At 42.4% G+C, this 18,181-nt stretch overlaps 4 protein-coding genes across 13 annotated transcripts in view; 2 read left to right on the top strand and 2 right to left on the bottom strand.

Annotated features, from left to right (window-relative positions):
- SDHD (succinate dehydrogenase complex, subunit D, integral membrane protein) overlaps nt 1-4,159 on the bottom strand; it is a 10,318-nt gene extending 6,159 nt beyond the window's left edge. Inside the window, exons 1-4 of the mRNA XM_011977000.1 lie at nt 4,056-4,159; nt 3,049-3,165; nt 2,017-2,161; nt 839-879 (exon numbers count right to left, since the gene is read on the bottom strand). Of these exons, the coding sequence (XP_011832390.1) occupies nt 839-879; nt 2,017-2,161; nt 3,049-3,165; nt 4,056-4,107 (355 nt within the window). The 5' untranslated portion in view covers nt 4,108-4,159. The remainder of the gene's footprint in view (nt 1-838; nt 880-2,016; nt 2,162-3,048; nt 3,166-4,055) is intronic.
- A 58-nt stretch (nt 4,160-4,217) lies between these two features.
- TIMM8B (translocase of inner mitochondrial membrane 8 homolog B (yeast)) lies at nt 4,218-5,872 on the top strand. Of its 2 annotated transcripts, XR_001005707.1 has the most exons (3): nt 4,218-4,376; nt 4,708-5,039; nt 5,553-5,872. XR_001005707.1 is itself a non-coding variant. In XM_011976988.1 (2 exons), the coding sequence occupies exons 1-2, from the start codon at nt 4,293-4,295 to the stop codon at nt 5,715-5,717; spliced, it is 249 nt and encodes an 82-aa protein (XP_011832378.1). In that variant the 5' UTR covers nt 4,237-4,292; the 3' UTR covers nt 5,718-5,870. The 2 variants fall into 2 exon arrangements, 1 of the variants encoding a protein (XP_011832378.1); XM_011976988.1 differs by lacking the exon at nt 4,708-5,039 and having other exon boundaries at nt 4,237-4,376; nt 5,553-5,870.
- LOC105537406 (chromosome unknown open reading frame, human C11orf57) lies at nt 5,865-16,894 on the bottom strand. Of its 7 annotated transcripts, none has more exons than XM_011976992.1 (6): nt 16,622-16,894; nt 15,342-15,418; nt 12,652-12,752; nt 10,456-10,605; nt 8,974-9,027; nt 5,865-8,543 (listed from the first exon to the last, which is right to left on the bottom strand). In XM_011976992.1, the coding sequence occupies exons 2-6, from the start codon at nt 15,408-15,410 to the stop codon at nt 8,039-8,041; spliced, it is 879 nt and encodes a 292-aa protein (XP_011832382.1). In that variant the 5' UTR covers nt 15,411-15,418; nt 16,622-16,894; the 3' UTR covers nt 5,865-8,038. The 7 variants fall into 7 exon arrangements, with proteins under 7 accessions (XP_011832382.1, XP_011832381.1, XP_011832385.1 ...); XM_011976991.1 differs by having other exon boundaries at nt 16,064-16,736; XM_011976995.1 differs by having other exon boundaries at nt 15,301-15,418; nt 16,622-16,736.
- Nucleotides 16,705-18,181, top strand: part of PIH1D2 (PIH1 domain containing 2) — a 9,986-nt gene continuing 8,509 nt past the window's right edge. For 2 of the 3 annotated variants that reach the window (XM_011976998.1, XM_011976997.1), the window contains exons 1-2: nt 16,705-17,000; nt 17,844-18,051. In XM_011976998.1, coding sequence (XP_011832388.1) covers nt 17,875-18,051 — 177 coding nt within the window. In that variant the 5' untranslated portion in view covers nt 16,705-17,000; nt 17,844-17,874. Of the gene's footprint in view, nt 17,001-17,827; nt 18,052-18,181 lie in introns of all 3 variants that reach the window. The other variant, XM_011976996.1, reaches the window with a different exon arrangement.

Raw genomic sequence — 18,181 nt, 5'->3', positions numbered from 1 at the left:
CTCCAGCCTGGGCGACAGAGCAAGACTCCGTCTCAAAAAAAAAAAAAAAGAAAATGATTCTGACAAGTCACTTAACCTCCCTGGGTCTTAGTTGCCACATTTGTAAAATAAAAGAGTTGGTTAAGACACTCTCCAAAGTACTTCCAGTTTCAACAATCTGAAAGCGCCTCCATACTCCCCACAACGACAACATATTGTTCCTGCAAAACTTAAAAAGAACAACTCAAGGAACCCAACCTTGAGTTGTTTACCCTCATTTTAGAAGGTTCAATAACACAGAAAGTCATACAAACTATACCAGATAAAATAAACAAAAGCTGGGCCAGACGTGGTGGCTCACACCTGTAACCTCAACACTTTAGGAGGCTGAAGCAGGTGGATTACTTGAGGTCAGGAATTCGAGACGAGCCTGGCCAACATGGCAAAACCCCATTTCTACTAAAAATACAAATATTAGCTGGGCGTGGTAGTGTGTGCCTGTAATCCCAGCTATTCAGGAGGCTGTGGCAGGAGAATCACTTGAACCAGGAGGAAGAGGTTGCAGTAAGCCGAGATCATGCCACTGCACTGCAGCCTGGATGACAAAGGGAGACCCTGTCTCAAAAAATAAATAAATAAATAGGCCGGGCTCGGTGGCTCATGCCTGTAATCCAAGCACTTTGGGAGGACGAGGCAGGTGGATCACCTGAGGTCAGGCGTTCCAGACCAGCCTGGCCAACATGGCGAAACCCCATCTCTACTAAAAATACAAAAAAATTAGCTGGGTCTGGTGGCACGCGCCTGTAATCCCAGCTACTTGGGAGGCTGAGGCAGGGAGAATTGCTTGAACCTGGGAGACGGAGGTTGTGGTGAGCTGAGATCATGCCATTGCACTCCAGCCTGGGTGACAGAGCGAGACTTTGTCTCAAAAATAAATAAATAAATAAACAAACAAACAGACGCTGTATACTCATTCATTCAGCAAGTATTTACTGAGTGCTATATGTCAGGTACCAGACAGTAGTTCTATGTTCTAGAGGCACAACAGCAAACACACACAGTAAAAACAACAAAATAACCCACCCACATGTATCTTTTAAGAGGCAAGAATAAACTATACTATTTAGGGACATACATTTGGGTGATAAAACAAAATGCAAAGAAGCAATTACTATACAAAATAATAAACAGATGATGTAGTATATTAGAAGGTAGTAAGTGCTATTGAGAAAAATAAAACAAGCAAGAGAGATAAGGAATGGTAGGACAGAAACTGCAATTTTGAATAAGTGGTTAGGGAAGGCTTTGTTGAGAGAATGACATTCAGGACCTGAAGGAGATGAAGGAACAAGCCAAGTGTATAGCTAGAAAAAGAGTTTCAGGCAGAAGCAGTAAGAGAAGCCCTGAGACCTAGAATGTCCCTGGCATGTTCAAGGAATCTCAAGGAAGCCCGTGTGAATGAGAGAGAGCGCGCAGCTAAAAATGAGGGAAGAAACAGGGAGGTTCAATCATGTAGAGTCTGCAGACAACTCTAAGAATTCTGACTTTGAATAACGTGAACAGAAAAAATAGGGTTTTGAGAAGAGGAATGTCTTATTCTGACTTAACATTTTAACAGGATCACTGGGTCTGCTGTGTTGGGAATGGACACAAATGGGGACCAGTTAGGAGACTACTACTAGAGTCAAGGATAATGACCAAGTTTGGAGCTTACCAGGTTTAGACTTGAACAAACAGAAAACTGGAAATGCCATTAATTCAGATGGGCAAGGGTGCAGGAGGAACAGATTAGGAGAGATCAGAAACTCAGTTTGACAAGCTACATTCAAAATGTTATTAGATATGGAAATCTAATTGAAAGACATTGAATAGGCAGGTGGATATATAAATCTGGGCATATACATATTTTATATATATTTTAAAGTTTTCAACAAATTTAGAGCATTTCAATTAACTTCTCTCTCATATATAATACATAAGACAAACTCACAGCAAACAAACTGAGCAGACAACTATACTTGGAATTGCTATACTTGCCAGTGACCATGAAGAGTGAGGGCTGCAGCCAGGGAATAGTCCATCGCAGAGCAAGGATTCAAATAAGCAGCCGGAAGCAGACCCAGGAGCAAAACACTGACAACCCTCTCGCTAGTCCAGTGGAGAGACGCAGCCTTGGAACCAGCTACAGAAAGGACCAGATTCATAAAAGTCGATGTGAGAAACACATCTTTCATGTTCAACATATGCCACACAGTAACCCAAACTGACAGACAGTATACATATAGGATATAACTCTGAGTACAACGGAAGTAAAATATTAAAATAGTAGTTAAGAGAGAAGCTATCTTTGTTTTTTGAAGTCTTTATCTCTGTTTTTTGAAGTATTTTAGCAAAAGGGTATCGCAATGCCTACATATTGATTAGAAGACAGATCCAAGAAGATGGATAAAATACAGAATTGCTCTATTGCTACAGAATTAAGGCAGTCTTGGTTCAGTGAAGTGAACAAATTACCTTATGAATGTAAGTTAGTGGGCCAGGAGTGGGTGGCTCACAACTGCAATCCCAGCACTTTGGGAGGCCGAGGTGGGCAGATCACCTGAGGTCAGGAGTTTGAGGAAGTCAGGAGTTTGAGACCAGCCGGGCCAACATGGTGAAACCCATCTCTACTAAAAGTACAAAACTTAGCTGGGCGTGGTGGTGGGCACCTGTAATCCCAGCTACTCGGGACGCAGCGGCAGAAGAATCGCTTGAACTCAGAAGGCAGAGGTTGCAGTGAGCCAAGATCATGCCACTGCACTCCAGCCTGCACAACACAGCGAGACTCCGTCTCAAAAAAAAAAAGAAAAAAATTTTAAAGACTTAGGCTAGAAGGTCTTCTATGATTATAAATGGCATCATTCAACCATAATGGCACTAGTCTGCCCAAAGGTGTAAACTAGGTCTTCATTTGACAGAGTTGGACACAAGAGTCCCCCCTACAGGTAGGAAGTCCTGCTCAAGGCATGACAATTAGTGAAGGTAAAGATGGCTAGAGCCCAGAAAGCAGCAGCAATGGAGAGAACATACAATGGTGCCTGGGTGACAAGTGAATGTGCTGCACTCCACACCATTCTGGGATAGGTCGGTCCTGAAGAAATGCTGAGATATGAGCAGGTCTGACCACTGGGGTTCGCAGCAACAGAGCTGAGGAAAGAGTAGGATGATCATAAGAACGCCTCCTTTAACAGGACTGAAAACTTTCTAAAGGACCATAGGTAAGCTACTTAACCCTAAATAGGGAATAACATCTCATCTGTAAAATGATGATAGCATCTATTTCACTGGGGTTACTCTGAAGTTAGACTAGGGAACATCTGCATGTTCCCTACTTTATTTAATGACACCTCAGGCATTCTTTAACCTAACTCAGTAATCTAGAAGTCATGAGAGACGTTTCCCCTAAATTCAATCGCCAAATCCTATTGGCATATCTCTTTAACATTTCTTGAAACAATCTTCTTTTCTTTGTGCTACTTTCCTAGTTCAGGACCCCATCTTGCCTGGACTACTACGACAGTGTTTTCCTCATCAGAGTGAAAGTTCTTTGAGGGCGGGAACTACGTTTTCCTTTACATTTGTATCCTAGCATTACTACAGTGCCTGCGGTAGAACAAATACCCAGGTTAAATGATTTTCGAACTGATCCCCTCGTCCACTCCCACACCCAAACACACCAACTCCAGAAGAAACGGGCAAGCGCCTAACCCTCTTTCCCGATTCAGGGTGGGAGCCAGTGGGGAGCATTCTAGGGACAGTAAACGGGGAGAAAACAGAACTCCTATGTGGATTAGCCTCATCAGGACTGCAACTTCCAGAGCGAGCGCTCTTCCTGATTATTCCGTCAACTCAGCTCACAGCAAGTGAAATACACGTTTCGGTAAACATCTGGACCCCTAGACTACAGTGGTCATTGCTGTGATTTCGGGATTTTCTTCTCCTCAAGAGACCTCCCACCCGGCAGATGAGTCCTCACTTTCATCCCCTTCCCTGGCTGGAGGCTGTGCTAAGCACCTCAGGGTGCGAAGACCCCTCACCTCGGCCTCCTTGGGCACCGCAAAGGGCACTCAGCCTCCAGACAACCGCCATCTCGTTCCTGAGGGCTCAAGGTCATCCACCAACCCGGAAGCACTTACGCGACAATTCCCACCCACGATGACGAAAGAAAACAGGGAGGAGGAAAATGCTGGGAGAACCGGAAGTGGATAGGCGGGGCACACCCGTCGCGCTTGCGCAAACACGGTTGTCGGAAAGTGGCGAGCCTGAGGCGAACAATGGCGGAGCTGGGTGAAGCTGATGAAGCTGAGTTGCAGCGCCTGGTGGCCGCCGAACAGCAGAAGGCGCAGTTTACTGCACAGGTGCGGGGGCGGGGAGGGTGAAGGGAAAGGAAGTTTCACCTTCCTTGCTGGTCCTGGGCACGCTCGCAGGTCTGTACACTGGCGGCTCACTGGTGCTCGATCCCGGCTGCATCCCATTCCCCTCACAAAAGACAAGTCATGGCTCTCCTGTCCCTGGTGACTGGTAGTGCTCAGGCGCCGGCTATGTAAGCGTAGCGTGGAGAAAAGAAAAGGTGTAAAGCAGGGAAGAAGATTTGGGCGACGCAAGGGTACGAGAGCCTAGTTAGCCGGCGATATGACTGGGCTGGCATTCAGAAGATCTGGGTTCTCATCCTCCCTCTGCTCCTTGCAGGCCACGTGCCCGTAGAAAAGATACTAATCCACTTTGGGTTTTGGTTTCGCTGTCACCCCACTGCCTCGCTGAATTGTGAGGACCATATGCGACAATGTATTTGAAAACGACTAGAACATTATTGGAGGAAGGTGGACTCTGAAGTAGTCGCTGTAGAGTATGGATTAGAACAAGGGTTTGGAGCCCTTCGGACATGGTTCTAACCCGGCCTGACTTCTTGCTGGCTACATGACCTTGGACTACGTAATCACGCCTCTTAAATGGGAGGTGATGACAGCTATCCTTGAGGACCTTAGAGAGAACTGATTTCTTAGTAACCAGCCTCACAAATAGTAAGCTCTTGGGTTATTTTTTTTTTCCTTGTGGGTGGGAGGAAGAGGGTGCTTGGAGGATGACCAGCAAGAACCCTGGCTAGAAATCTTTGGGCCCTGAACATGCAAATGAAAGTGCACATAATTTCTGTGCCTGTATATGCATTCTTCTGGGGAGTGGATCCATAACCCCCAAAAGGTTAATGGAATAATTACTTTGTCTAGGGGATAGGTTTGGAATGAGTGCAATAGTTTGGGGAAATTAATTGGTTCCCTAGTTTGTTCACACTGGTGCTAGCTACTTTGGGGAATATAAAAGGTTATTAGTCCTACCTGAGAATGTACAATCTGTAGGGACGAGGATCTGGATCAATATTGGTGACTAATTAGGAAATGAAGAAAGAGAAGAGCCTAAAGTGACTCCGTGGTTGATTTAAAGAATGGTTTTGTCAGGTGTCAAAAAGTGAGAAGTTAATAAACAAGAGTTAGGCCTATCTGCAGACCCAAATGGTTACTCTTTTTCTTTCCTTTTAGGTGCATCACTTCATGGAGTTATGTTGGGATAAATGTGTGGAGAAGCCAGGGAATCGCCTAGACTCTCGCACTGAAAATTGTCTCTCCAGCTGTGTAGACCGCTTCATTGACACCACTCTTGCCATCACCAGTCGGTTTGCCCAGATTGTACAGAAAGGAGGGTAGTAGGCCATCCCCCAGGAGAATGACAGAAGCAAAGGACTTGTTATTAAGCAGACTTAAGGGCCTGTGGGGGAAGGCTGTCAACCCATTGTCAGATCAGCATCAGGCTGTTATCGAGTCTGTTGGTGCTAAAAAGTAAAAGATGAAATGTTCAAAGAGTGAAATTTATTTATTTGGAATTCAGAAATTCCAGGTTGTTACCACGTCAGTTACTCAATAAGTGTGAATTCTCCAACTCTTCTTTTAATCCCATTTTAGAATTTAATATAGAGATCTCTGATTGGCAGGAACACTAGAAATAAATGTTCCATGGCCAGTAGTGCAAATGGGGGATTGTAGGTTTTTGCAAAACCACCCTAAGCCATATTAAGGGGGTTGGAAGAACCATCAAAGCCTAAGGCATAGAAGAAAATTTGGGGTTAAGAAAGGTGAAGAACAAAAAACAGCTTTATTGCTTATACACGACCAAGAAAAGGTAAACATGGCAAAAAAAAAAAAAAGGCAAGATGTGTATTCCTTGGGAAAGAGCAAGCCTGCTAGCTTGGCAGGAAGAGAAGGTCAGGACCCAAATAGAGCTAATTTCCTGGAGATGGCCTGTTATACTGGCCCATTTTCCTGAGTCTGTGCTTAAACCAGTACTTTCAGGGCACAAAAACAACGCATGCTAAAAAATATATGGCCAAAGCTCCTTCCAACAAAGATTTAACTTGCTCCAGGAACAAAATAATTGCTTTAGGTTAAGAGGTAGTAATTAAGAGACTATTCCTCTCCCTTTAGGCCCCCACTAATCCCCAAAATAAAAATACACACCATGGAACATTGACAATTGAGTACCAAAGTATTAAAATTTCAAATAAATATCCCAAAAGGTAGCACCTGCTCATAGTTAAGGGATAGGGCACCTCTGTCCAACCATGTATTTCAAGACCAAGCACTTTATTAGAAATCTGTCCCGTAAAGAGAACAAATTTAGCAGTTAGAACTAAAAATACCAACTCATGGAATGTCATCATAGTTGTATCTACTGCTGGTGTCTTATACTGTCATGCTACCGTGAAGTAATTCTGTATTACACATCAGGAAAGTAAGGCCAGGAAGGTGAACTTACCTGCTCTGGGCCTCCTCATAACCAATGAGTGGCAGAACCAAGACCAAAAGTGAGTTTTCAAGCTTTTTACTCAGCCCATTAAGTGACAACCAGGAAAAAATAACAATATGTCACTTGATCTTTCTTCCCATAGTGAAAAAATTCACCTGTGTTCTGCCAGCCTTCTTTCAGTGATATTTTGGTTTCTTAAGAATTGAACATACTAAGGATCACAGTATAGTGAAGGGAAATAATGTGGTCTCTGCTTGGTGCTTTAATCCAAAGGCAGACTGGGAAGAAGAGGATATGTCCCTGAGAAGCCTATTTCGTTTTGGAAAATAATTCAACTTAGTTTCAGGGAAAACCTAAACTTCATTAACAGATTTAGAAATAAACAAGACAACATTTAAACGGCAGTTGCTGCCCTGAATCCAGAGTACCATTAGACAACATGATTATTTCCTAATTCTTCCCCATTTGGTAAAGGGTTATCTATGACAACTGAAGAAATAATTTGAACACAAGTCCATTTAGGCAAATATACAGCAATGGAACTAGAAAACCATTTACTATCCAATTAACCATGTTTAGGCGTATACTAAGTATAGCTATCTGCCCCGTCCAGCAGGGAAATTTGTGAAAACTCTAGTCCCTTCTAGTAAGTTGTCTATGGATGTTATCATGAAGGGAAAAGGTTTGTTCTTCGGCCCATTTCCTGATTAAGTAAACTGGACCACACTTGTGGGGTCAAAATACAGAAGGATCAAAGCACCAAGGCTAAAGACAAGTCAGTTGTGACACCTGCTATATAAACAGAGAGCAATACAGTGTTGCCTTGTCATACCATCCTACACGGCATTAGTTCCAATCCACCTCTTGATCCCAGCCCTTAACTTCCCCAAATTCAATATTCTGATTGGTGTACCCAGGTCACTATTGGATCCAGCTTTCTGGGTCCTTTAATTTGCTGTATATGCACTCTACACTAAACGTAATTAATGCAAAAAAAATAATCTCTTCAAGAAACCTTCATAACAAAATACCAGATTCCCCTTTAACAAGAAAAGGGGATCAAGCTTAACGCCAAAATAGAAGACAAGAAGTCTGTCAGAACATAAGGATGGCACAAGACAGCTTTGACCTCAGGCCCTGTGCTGAACAAGAGTCACTGGCAAAACCACAAGAAGTAAGAACTGTAAATATCCACAGTCATGTGGAAAACAAAAGTGTTTCCCATTTAGTCATCCTCTGAACTCTCAGCAGACCTTTCATCTGTAGCTACTTTCCAATTTGTGCGTTTGTTTGTCCTCTCCTGTACTTCACTGTTGGCTACAGGCGTATGGACTTTTTTCTCTCTCTTTTTCCTTTTGGTTTTCTTAGTGTCTCTTTCCTCACTTTCCTCAGAACTGCTGGATGCTGAATCATCTGAATGTGAAGTGTTACCTTCTGCCTCTAAGAATAAAGCAGGTTTTCTGAGAGACTTTTTCCTGGATTTTTTCTTGCGCTTATGTGGTTGTTTCCTTTTCCTTGTACCAGAAGCCCCCGTTTCTTCTGAGAACTCACTCGAGGAATCTGCTGTTATATCTGTGGCTTCCTTTTTGCTTTTCTTCTGTTTTTTGTGTGACCTTTTTTTCTGCTTTTTTTTGTGGGATTTCTTTGACTTCTTGTGTTTGTGGGATTCATGGGTAGATGACTTTACCTGGGGAGATGTTTTTTTCCCGTTGGTAATATCTTGCTGATCACTACTAATAAAAAAGTAAAAAATAGAAGCTTTTATGTAAAAAAAAAGCATATTATTTTAATATTTTGCATTCTAGATAAAAAAATTGAGATTAACATCTGAATTTTAAATCAGCACTTTAACATATACTTTAACACTTTAATATTCTCATTGAGTTTTTGTTTCCTCTTCTTTAAAATGAAGGTAAAAATTCTGAGCTGCCATACTGGGTTACTGTATGGAGTACTGTATATAAAAACCAAAATGCTTACAGACATGCCAGACATCAACCACAGAATGGCAAAACAGGGATCACCTCCTAACTAAATCACCTATTGTTTCTCTAGCTACATTTTCAATGGCAAGTATATTCTTTGTAAAAGTTAGAAAATCAATTTATAATACAGATTTTGTACCATCTTAGTTTCTTTTGGTAAGCCCATTTTCCTTACCTGTCTGTTTCAAATTCTTCAGGGTATAACTCTTTATAACCACTGTGACCCCATCTGTAATATGACACACCATATGTATTGTTAAAGCAATGTATACGTTTTTGGAAATTAAAATTAGAAAGACTTTGGAGTACATGCATACACAAACATAAACACAAAATAGAGATATGGTAGAACCAAGCCCACATTACAGCTCAGCAACACCTACATTTCCTGTATTGTGCACTATCATTTAAGACACAGAAGATTCTTTGGTCCATTTGTAAGAGAACTGGCCATTGTTTTAAGAAACACTAACGAACCTTACACTCTGCTCTTTAGCTGTGAAGCACTTTTCCAAAAACACTTCATAATATCATGCTGTCTACATGGGGACAATTTTTTTTTTTTTGAGATGGAGTCTCTCTCTGTTGCCCAGGCTGGAGTACAGTGGCACGATCTCGGCTCACTGCAACCCCCGCCTCCAGGTTTCAAGTGATTCTCCTGCCTCAGCCTCCCGAGTGGCTGGGACTACAGGCACGTGCCATCATGCCCAGCTAATTTTTATATTTTTAGTAGAGATGGGGTTTCATTATGTTGCCAAGGCTGGTCTCGAACTCCTGACCTCATGATCCGCCCACTTCGGCCTCCCAAAGTGCTGGGATTACAGGCATGAGCCACCGCACCCAGCCTTATTTTTTTATTTTTATTTATTTTTTTCTTTTTTTCTTGAGACAGAGTCTCACTCAGTTGCCAGGCTGGAGTGCGGTGGTGCAATCTCGGCTCAACTGCAGCCTCCACCTCCTCGTTTCAAGCGATTCCCCGGCCTCAGCCTCCCAAGTAGCTGGGACTACAGGCTCATGCCACCACGCACAGCTAATTTTTGTATTTTTAGTAGAGATGGGGTTTCACCATGGTAGCTAGGATGTTCTCAATCTCTTGACCTCGTGATCCACCTGCCTCGGCCTCCCAAGTACTGGGATTACAGGCGTGAGCCACTGCACCTGGCCTATTTCTTTTTAAATAACAACTTTATTGAAGTATAAATTCACATATCATGGAATTCAAAGTGTAGTGCCTCCAGCCCAGGGCAATCACTAATCTACCTTCTGTCTCTATGGAATTGCCTACCACATAAATGGATTCATACAGTTATGTGTGGACAGAGTACATACATAGAATCATACAATATGTGGTCTTTTGTGACTTGGCTTCTTTCTTCTCACTTAGCATAATGTTTTCAAGGTTTATCCACGTTGTAACATATATCTGTACTTCATTTCTTTTACTGCCAAATAATATTCCATTGTATGGATATATCACATTTTGTTTACCCATTCATCAGTTGACAGACATTTGGATTACTTGGCCATTATTTTTTGGGGCCATTATTAATAATGCTGGTATGAACATCTGTACACAAGTTTTTTGTGGGGACAATTAATTTTGATAAGTACACATTCTCAGGCCAAATATTAATGCTCACAGGAATTAATCACAAACCTGTCTGGCATGTTAGCTTCATAATCATATAACTTCTTGTTCCAGGATTTTGCCTTAAGAAAATCATCTTCCAGTGTCCCAGAAATTTCATTCTTTGGCCTCCAATAGTCTCTTTGACTTTCTTCATCAAAACCATCACTGCGCATCCGGCTAAAAGAGAAAGCAGAAGAACTTTTAGATGTAAAAACAATCTGTGAGTTTACTTTATGGAACATCATGCACAAAACTCATGGAACAAGCTGAGGGGGAAGGAAACAACATGATACTGTTTAAAAAAAAAAAAAAGGTAAAGACATCTGTTCTTCTCTATACATCTGTAAAGTCCAATGGAAGAAATCTGACCAGGCCTAGTGTGGTGGCTCATGCCTCTAATCCCAGCACTTTATCTGTTCCTCTCTGTACATTTGTAAAGTCCAGTGGAAAAAAATCTGACCAGGCCAGGTGCAGTGGCTCACATCTGTAATCCCAGCACGTTGGGAGGCCAGGGCAAGTGGATCACTTGAGGTCAGGAGTTCAAGACTAGCCTGGGCAACATGGTGAAACCCTGCCTCTACTAAAAATACAAAAAAAGTAGGTGTAGTGGCGCACACCTATAGTACCAGCTACTTAGGAGGCTGAGGCAGGAAAATTGCCTGAACCCAGGGAGGCAGAGGTTGCAGTGAGCCCAGATCACGCCATTGCACTCCAGCCTGGGCAACAGAGTGAGACTCAGGGGAAAAAAAAAATCTGACCATTAGTACACATCCTATGGCAAAGCATAGAGAGATGAAATCAACTCTGGACTGTCATGTGATAGTTCACTCGCTGATTCTCAACTAGGAAGGCATGCAAAGAGGGAAGCAGAACATAATCATAGCTAGGGACACTTCAAACTACCCTAGAGATTCTGAAATACACTTCCCTCTGTGCAAACCAGCAACTTACTATAGAGAGGTCCCAATAACAGTGGGAACAAGGTCTAACCCATGGGAATAGTTGAGTAGGAAAAAAGTTGAGAACCATTGATCCAGCTTCTGTTTACCACTTCTACTAACTAGCCAGTAAGCTGCTAATCAGTTTTCAAAAATTCGTAAGGGGCCAGGCCCAGTGGCTCACACCTGTAATCCCAGCACTTTGGAAGGCCTAGGCGGGTGGATCACTTTGAGCTCAGGAGTTCGAGACCAGCCTGGCCAACATGGTGAAACCCTGTCTCTACTAAAAATACAAAAATTAGTCAGGCATGGTGACAGGTGCCTGTAATCCCAGCTGATTGGGAGGCTGAGGCAGAATAATTGCCTGAACCCAGGAGGCGGAGGTTGTAGCGAGCCAAGACCACATCACTGCACTCCAGCCTGGTTAACAAGAGCGAAACTCCGTCTCAAAAAAAAAAAAAATTGTAAGGGCCTCTTATGTACCAGGTATTGGTCTAGCGGGCAGGAATATAGCAGCAAATGAGAAAATCACAAGCCCTGCTCCTAAAGAGTTTAAGTATTTCTTATATATGTAGCTCTTACACTTACAAGCATATAAGGATGTTCCCAATTATTCAAGCATTCCTAGGCCTCTCCACAAGGAAAACACAACTAACCTTGCATAATCCTTCATATTTACACTCAAGCTATTAAGGTAATGTGAAAAGGCTGTTGATCTGGTGAAGAGGGTGAATACATAGGGTGAAGAAAAGTCTGAGGCTGGGCAAGTGGCTCACGCTTATAATCCGAACACTGGGAGGTTGAGGTGGGAGGACTGTGTGAGCCCAGGATTCTATACCAGCCCGGGGAACACAGCAAGACACTGCCTCTACAAAAAAAAAAAAATAGCTAGGCAGAGTGGCATGCACCTGCAGTCCCAGCTACAAAAAGAAAAGCCTGAAAGAATGAAAAATTAATAGAGAAAGGAATGACTGATCAGCTTAGTGACCACAAGATTCCAGTAGAAAATCTTAAGTTAAAAGCTATCAGGTAAGGTTAGAAGCCACAGAACCCTACATAATTGTTCAGGGAGAATTTTTTAACTCTCCATTGTAAATAAGGACAAAGAGTGGGGGCATATGCATCATAGCCATTATCTTTATGCCTAGATTTACGAAAGAGGAAAGGCTTAAGGACTCACAGAACTAAATTCATCTATCCTTAATATACCAAAGTATTTTTAAACAAAAGTTGATGATTCTGAAAAAGATGAGAATTATTTTAGTTCTCAGAGCTGCAACTTCACCTTGAACTGCTGGGTAGCATTTTCCTTTTGGTCCCCCGGTAAGCATCTTCCATCTGTTTTTCCAGTTCTCTTATTTTCCACATATCTGATTCCTCCTGAATCTAGAATTTTTGAAAAGGAAAGAAATAAAAATAAGTTACTAAAAATAACTTTACATTACAGAAAAGTAACTAACTGGCCGGGCGTAGTGGCTCACACCTGTAATCCCAGCACTTTGAGAGGCCGAAGCAGGCAGATCATGAGGTCAGGAGTTCGACAGCAGCCTGACCAACATGGAGAAACCCCGTCTCTAATAAAAATACAAAAATTAGCCGGGCACGGTAGCATGCACCTGTAATCCCAGCTACTCAGGAGGCTGAGGCAGCAGAATCCTTGAACCCGGGAGGCGAAGGCTGCGGTGAGCCGAGACCACACCATTGCACTCCAGCCTGGGTAACAAGAGCAAAACTCCGTCTCACTGTGCCACTGCACTCCAGCCTGGGCTACAGAGTGAGACTTGGTTTAAAAAAAAAAAAAAAGTAACTAACTGAAAATACAATCTGACTAATTATTGGGCTACAGACTGGGCTATGATCAGGAACCTGGAAAACAAATTGGTTTCTCTAGAAAGTGGCTGAACAGTCCAATCCAGTAAATCTCAAATATCTAGAATTATTCCCCAATAGAATTTTTAAACCCCTGCATAAACATCACCTTATCAATTTTGCAATTATGCTGCGATTAGCAAATGATAATGCCACATTTCCAAAATGCAATGTGATTTTAATTGTATCATCTCAATTGAACTTTAAGCAATCTCATGAGGAAAATAAAGCAGCTACCATTATTACATTTTACTGTAAAGAAACAAAAGCTCAGAGATTTTACCAAAGTCAAAAAACTAGTAAGGACAGGTCTTTAAACTCCCTAAGCTATAAATCCCTTCTCATAACATAATTTTTGTCAAAAATAAAATAAACAGTATGGCTGCTAGAGAATTTCTTGAAAAGCAGAATGTGATTACCCAAAGAACAAGAACACATTTTATTTCTAAGTCTTCCTGCATAATTTCATTAGATCTGTGCTAGATTTATCTTTTTCTAGTTGCCATTTTAAATCTAAGCTTACTATACAACTAGGGGCAGGTTAACATAATGGCACAGGCAGCTTGGGGTAACAGTTTTACCCTTGCCCATAATTTTAAAAATCAGGTGATATGATAGTAATAATATGATCAAACCAAAAGTAGTAGTTTACTGAAGAAAACTAAACCAGGTGCCTTGGCCCTCTTTTCATTATATGTGCTCTCCTAGGTGACCTCATCTACTCTCATGACCTCTTATCATCAACCTATACATCAATAATCCCGAAACCTTTATGTTCAGCCCCAACTTTTCTCCTCTACTCCAAGTCTGAATTTTCAACTGCTTGGACATCCTATAAGCACCTCACCATCAACATGTTGAAAACCAAATTACCTTTCCTATCATAATTGTCCCCTTTTTTGTTCTTTATCCCAATGAACAGAATCATCATCACCCACCCAGTCACATAGGTGGTTACACAGTTGACCTTGAACAACAGCGATCTCAACTGTGCAGGTCCACTTATCCTCAGATTTGCTTCCACCTCTGCCACCTGTGAGATAGCAAAACAAGCCCCTCTTCTTCCTCCTCAGCCTACTCAATGTGATTTTCTTAATAAAATGTTCTTTTCTCTAGCTACTTTAAGAATACAGTATATAATACATGTAACATAAAAAATATGTGTTAATCCACTGTTTATGGTATTGCTATGGCTTTCAGTCAGTAGCAGGCTATTGGCACTTAAGTTTTGAGGGAGTAAAAAGTTATACATGGATTTTCGACTATTCAGGGCGTTGATGCCCCTAACCCCTGCATTGTTCAAGGGTCAACTGAATTAGATTCCATTCTTATCATTATCATCTAATTAGCCACCAAGTTCTTTGGACTCTATCTCCTAAATTCCTCTTCTTTATCCCTGCTGTCACTAATTTCACGCGAACCCTCATCACCTCTCACCTGTAATACTGCAATTGCCTCCTAATTAATCTCCCTACTGTTTCTCCCCATCTGATTCATTCCCCACCCATCTGACAAACCATCTTTCTAAAATATAACTATGATCATGTCACATCCTGTTTAAAAACATTTGATGGCTTCTTTACTGCCTAGAGGAAAAAGTCTCAGTTCCAAACATCACAATCCAACTCTAATGACCACTGAGGCCTTATCTTCTGCGCCTATCCCTTCATTCCCCGCTTTCTGGAAAATTTCTTGCCATGCCCTGAGTGATTAATGCTCTTTCTTGTTGCCATATTAATGCATGATGCTCTCTATCCAGAATGATCTTTCATACCTAGTAAGCTTATACTTATTCAAGAACCAGTTTAAATGTCAGCAGCTCAAATACCACTAATTCTGTAAAATCTTTTCTAATTCCCCGGGGTAGATTTTATTATTTCCTCCTTAGTGCTCCAAAGCACTTTGCAAATATCTGTTATACAGTACTTATCAAACTATATTATAATTATCTATTGTATTCATCATTTTATTTCCTACTTTGTACAAAAGCTTTCAAAGACTAGATGACAAGAATATTCTTTGTATCTCCCAGTTGTGCCAAAATAATGCTTGGCACACTGCTTGCTTTCAGTAAGCACTGAGGAGTAACTAGGTTGTTCCTCCCACCTTATTGTGAGCATCTGTGTGCCGGATGACATTCCTCAGGAGAACTTTCCCCAGTGGAATCCGGGACATTCTTCAATCTGAAATGAATCAACAAATAACGTTTAGTAATAATTTATTTTATTACTTTATCTTTTCTTAAATTTTATAAAGAAGCATGAGGTAAAGGAAAGATCACTGAACTAGAAGTCAGAGATCCTAAATAATAGTTTTCCCTTTACCATTAAAAGAGGGAAATGCCTAAACACACTAATGTGAGATGAAAGGAGATAATGTACATTAAAGTTCTTTGAAAATGCACAAGACTGCATAAAATTAAGTGCTTTCATGAGCACCATTTTATTTAATCCTAACTATTTTTTATATGAGGCAAATATCTCCATCCCTATTTTGTAGATGAAGTTCCCTTAAACTTGTCATGCCCCAAGCCACATAGTCCCAGGCAAATGATGTATATCAATGTCTAGATTAAAAATCAAACCTCCAATCCCAATATTAGTTTGCAGTGAAGCAAATACGTAGATTTGAGAGTATCAGGAACCACAGGTGTCAACAGTAACAGAAACTGATGACTCAAAACATCAAATGCAAAGATGTCCTAAACTTCTCCATTTGGGAGCATTTTATTTCCTACTTGGTACGGAAGCTTCCAAAAACTAGATGACAAGAATATTTTCGTGTGTAGCTAGCACGGACTTTGTGCAACCACCCCAACGCTCACTCACCCCTTGATCCTGAGGAAATCAGGCATCTTGTTAGTGAGACGAAGAACCACTCCATTACAAGATCTCCTCCGACCCAGGAAGCCAAGGAGTCAGGGCTCAAAGGCAGCTCTGCAGCTTCACCCGAGTCCTTCGTGAAAACGCAGCCTTCCCACTGGTTAATCTGCCCTCACCTGTGGCCCAGGCCACTGCCGCCTTTCCCCCAGCCCAGATCGACAGGCAGATCTCTCTCGCGGACTGAGGCCGGAGACTGAGCCGGCGCGGAATTCGGACAGCCCGGTTGACCCGGGCATTCCCCCCTCACGCTCCTCTGGGACGAACCCCGGGGGTAAGTTTCACTCCCCAGAAAGGATGGGAACGCTTTGGATGGCTATGGCCTTCGGTTGGGCCCCAGGAAGTATCTAGGGGGCCTGAAGCGGGGGTTGAGGTTTCCAAGTGGAAGACAGAGGAAATATCCCCATCTTTGTCACCGGGATCCCTGTCCCCCAGCGGCCTCGGAGCTCCCGGTAACCTCCCCTCCAAACGCCCTCCCCACACAAATACACACAAACACACCCATACCGTGCGCCGCTGCCTCGCGTGGCGGGGGATAGGGGGGAAGAAGCGGTTTGGGAGAAAAAGGAGGAGACTTCCTTCTCAGGCCGGAAGTGGTGCTCCTGAGAAATCGTCCCACCAACAGGCAGCCCAGAGACTCCCAGAAGGGAGGGTTTTCAGGACACTCCAGAGGTTGACGGGTGCAGAAGGGAGGTGGGCGCTTTCCTGGAAGAGAAGTGGGTCGGGCCCAACTGAAAAGCAAGCCTGGTACCAGAAGGGGGACATTCCGGAACTAGATATGAGGAGACTTTTCTACCTGAAACTCCCCGGACCCAATTAGATGTTGTACCCAGGCTGGTTACCCTGGTAACAGGCGTCGCGGTTTGTCAAGGAGCTGAGAGAAGAGGTGGGTTTGCCAGCCTATAGAATGACTACCCGTTAGAACAGAGAAGAGGTGGGTTTGCAGACCTATGGAATGATTACCCGTTAGTTAAGCTTCCCATTTAGCGTAACCCTTACACAGTAGTTGAAGAATCTAAACCTTTTTGCCTCATTCGAAAGATGCTGTGGGACACCTCTCCAATGGGAGAAGAGGCTAAGGAGAGTTATCTGAAGACGTAGAGAAGTGTCCCAGCCTATTAGCTTCCTTAATCCTCGCAATAACCCTATGATATAGGTATTATCGTCTTCATTTTGGACAGAGTAAGAGGAATATATATATATGTATATGTATGTGTATGTGTATATATATATACACACACACACAAACACACATTTAATTGCTCAAGGTCATACAGCTAGTGAGAGATAGAACTAAGACCGGAATCTAGGCATTCTGGCTCGCAAGTCCATGCTTTGAATTACTAAACTATAATGAGGATTAAGGAAGTCTCATGTGGCCCTCACCCCATACACACCTCTGGCAATTTCAGAACTGGGGAGCCACCAGTCAGTGAGGTGTTGGAACAAGAAGATCAGGAAACCCAGATTTAAAATGATTACTCTGACTTGTCAGGGTCCAAGTAGAAGTAAAGTCTTATCTGAGAGGACAATGTGAGAATTTAGGAAGAGGTACTAGATAATTAAAGAATAAGGAAAACATAAAGTGGTGCTGCTGATCCACAATCTTTTAGACACAAATGCTAAATCCTAACTTCACCCAAACAATTCCTGGCCCATTCCGCCTCCCCAAAGCAGAAATGAATCAACAATTACACAGTTTGCTTCCCGAAGTCATGTCTTTCCACAGGCTTAAGAAAATTATTCACCACTCATCAGTCATGGAGACATCCTCAAAGGGTCTGCTCACCCAAGTTACTCAATTTTGGAACCTCCTAGATGATCTAGCTGAAAGTGACCCTGAGGGCTATGAGAAGTTTATTCAACAGCAGCTGAAAGAAGGGAAACAGCTCTGTGCTGACCCAGAACCACAGCTTTGTCTACAGACCAGGATTCTGGTATGTCAAGTTGGTGCCAGGGATGGGGAGGTCTTGAATAAAATGATCCCAGAGTAACCACAGAATACTTTGCACTTAGGCATTGCTATCTTTTTTTTTTTTTTTTTTTTTTTTTTGAGACAGAGTTTTG

Source organism: Mandrillus leucophaeus, unplaced genomic scaffold, assembly GCF_000951045.1.
Source record: "Mandrillus leucophaeus isolate KB7577 unplaced genomic scaffold, Mleu.le_1.0 Scaffold172, whole genome shotgun sequence".
Classification (NCBI taxonomy): domain Eukaryota; kingdom Metazoa; phylum Chordata; class Mammalia; order Primates; family Cercopithecidae; genus Mandrillus; species Mandrillus leucophaeus.
Note: the sequence above shows the minus strand (reverse complement) of the source record. Positions and strands in the feature narration are given on the sequence as shown.

Coding starts and splice junctions, on each gene's coding strand:
- LOC105537406 (XM_011976989.1), bottom strand. CDS start 15,410: ATGTCCCGGATTCCACTGGGGAAAGTTCTCCTGAGGAATGTCATCCGG. Junction 12,753..15,341: donor ACACAGATGCTCACAATAAG/GTGGGAGGAACA, acceptor CAAAAATTCTAG/ATTCAGGAGGAATCAGATAT. Junction 9,028..10,455: donor GAAGCTAACATGCCAGACAG/GTTTGTGATTAA, acceptor GTCATATTACAG/ATGGGGTCACAGTGGTTATA.
- TIMM8B (XM_011976988.1), top strand. CDS start 4,293: ATGGCGGAGCTGGGTGAAGCTGATGAAGCTGAGTTGCAGCGCCTGGTG. Junction 4,377..5,552: donor AGGCGCAGTTTACTGCACAG/GTGCGGGGGCGG, acceptor CTTTCCTTTTAG/GTGCATCACTTCATGGAGTT.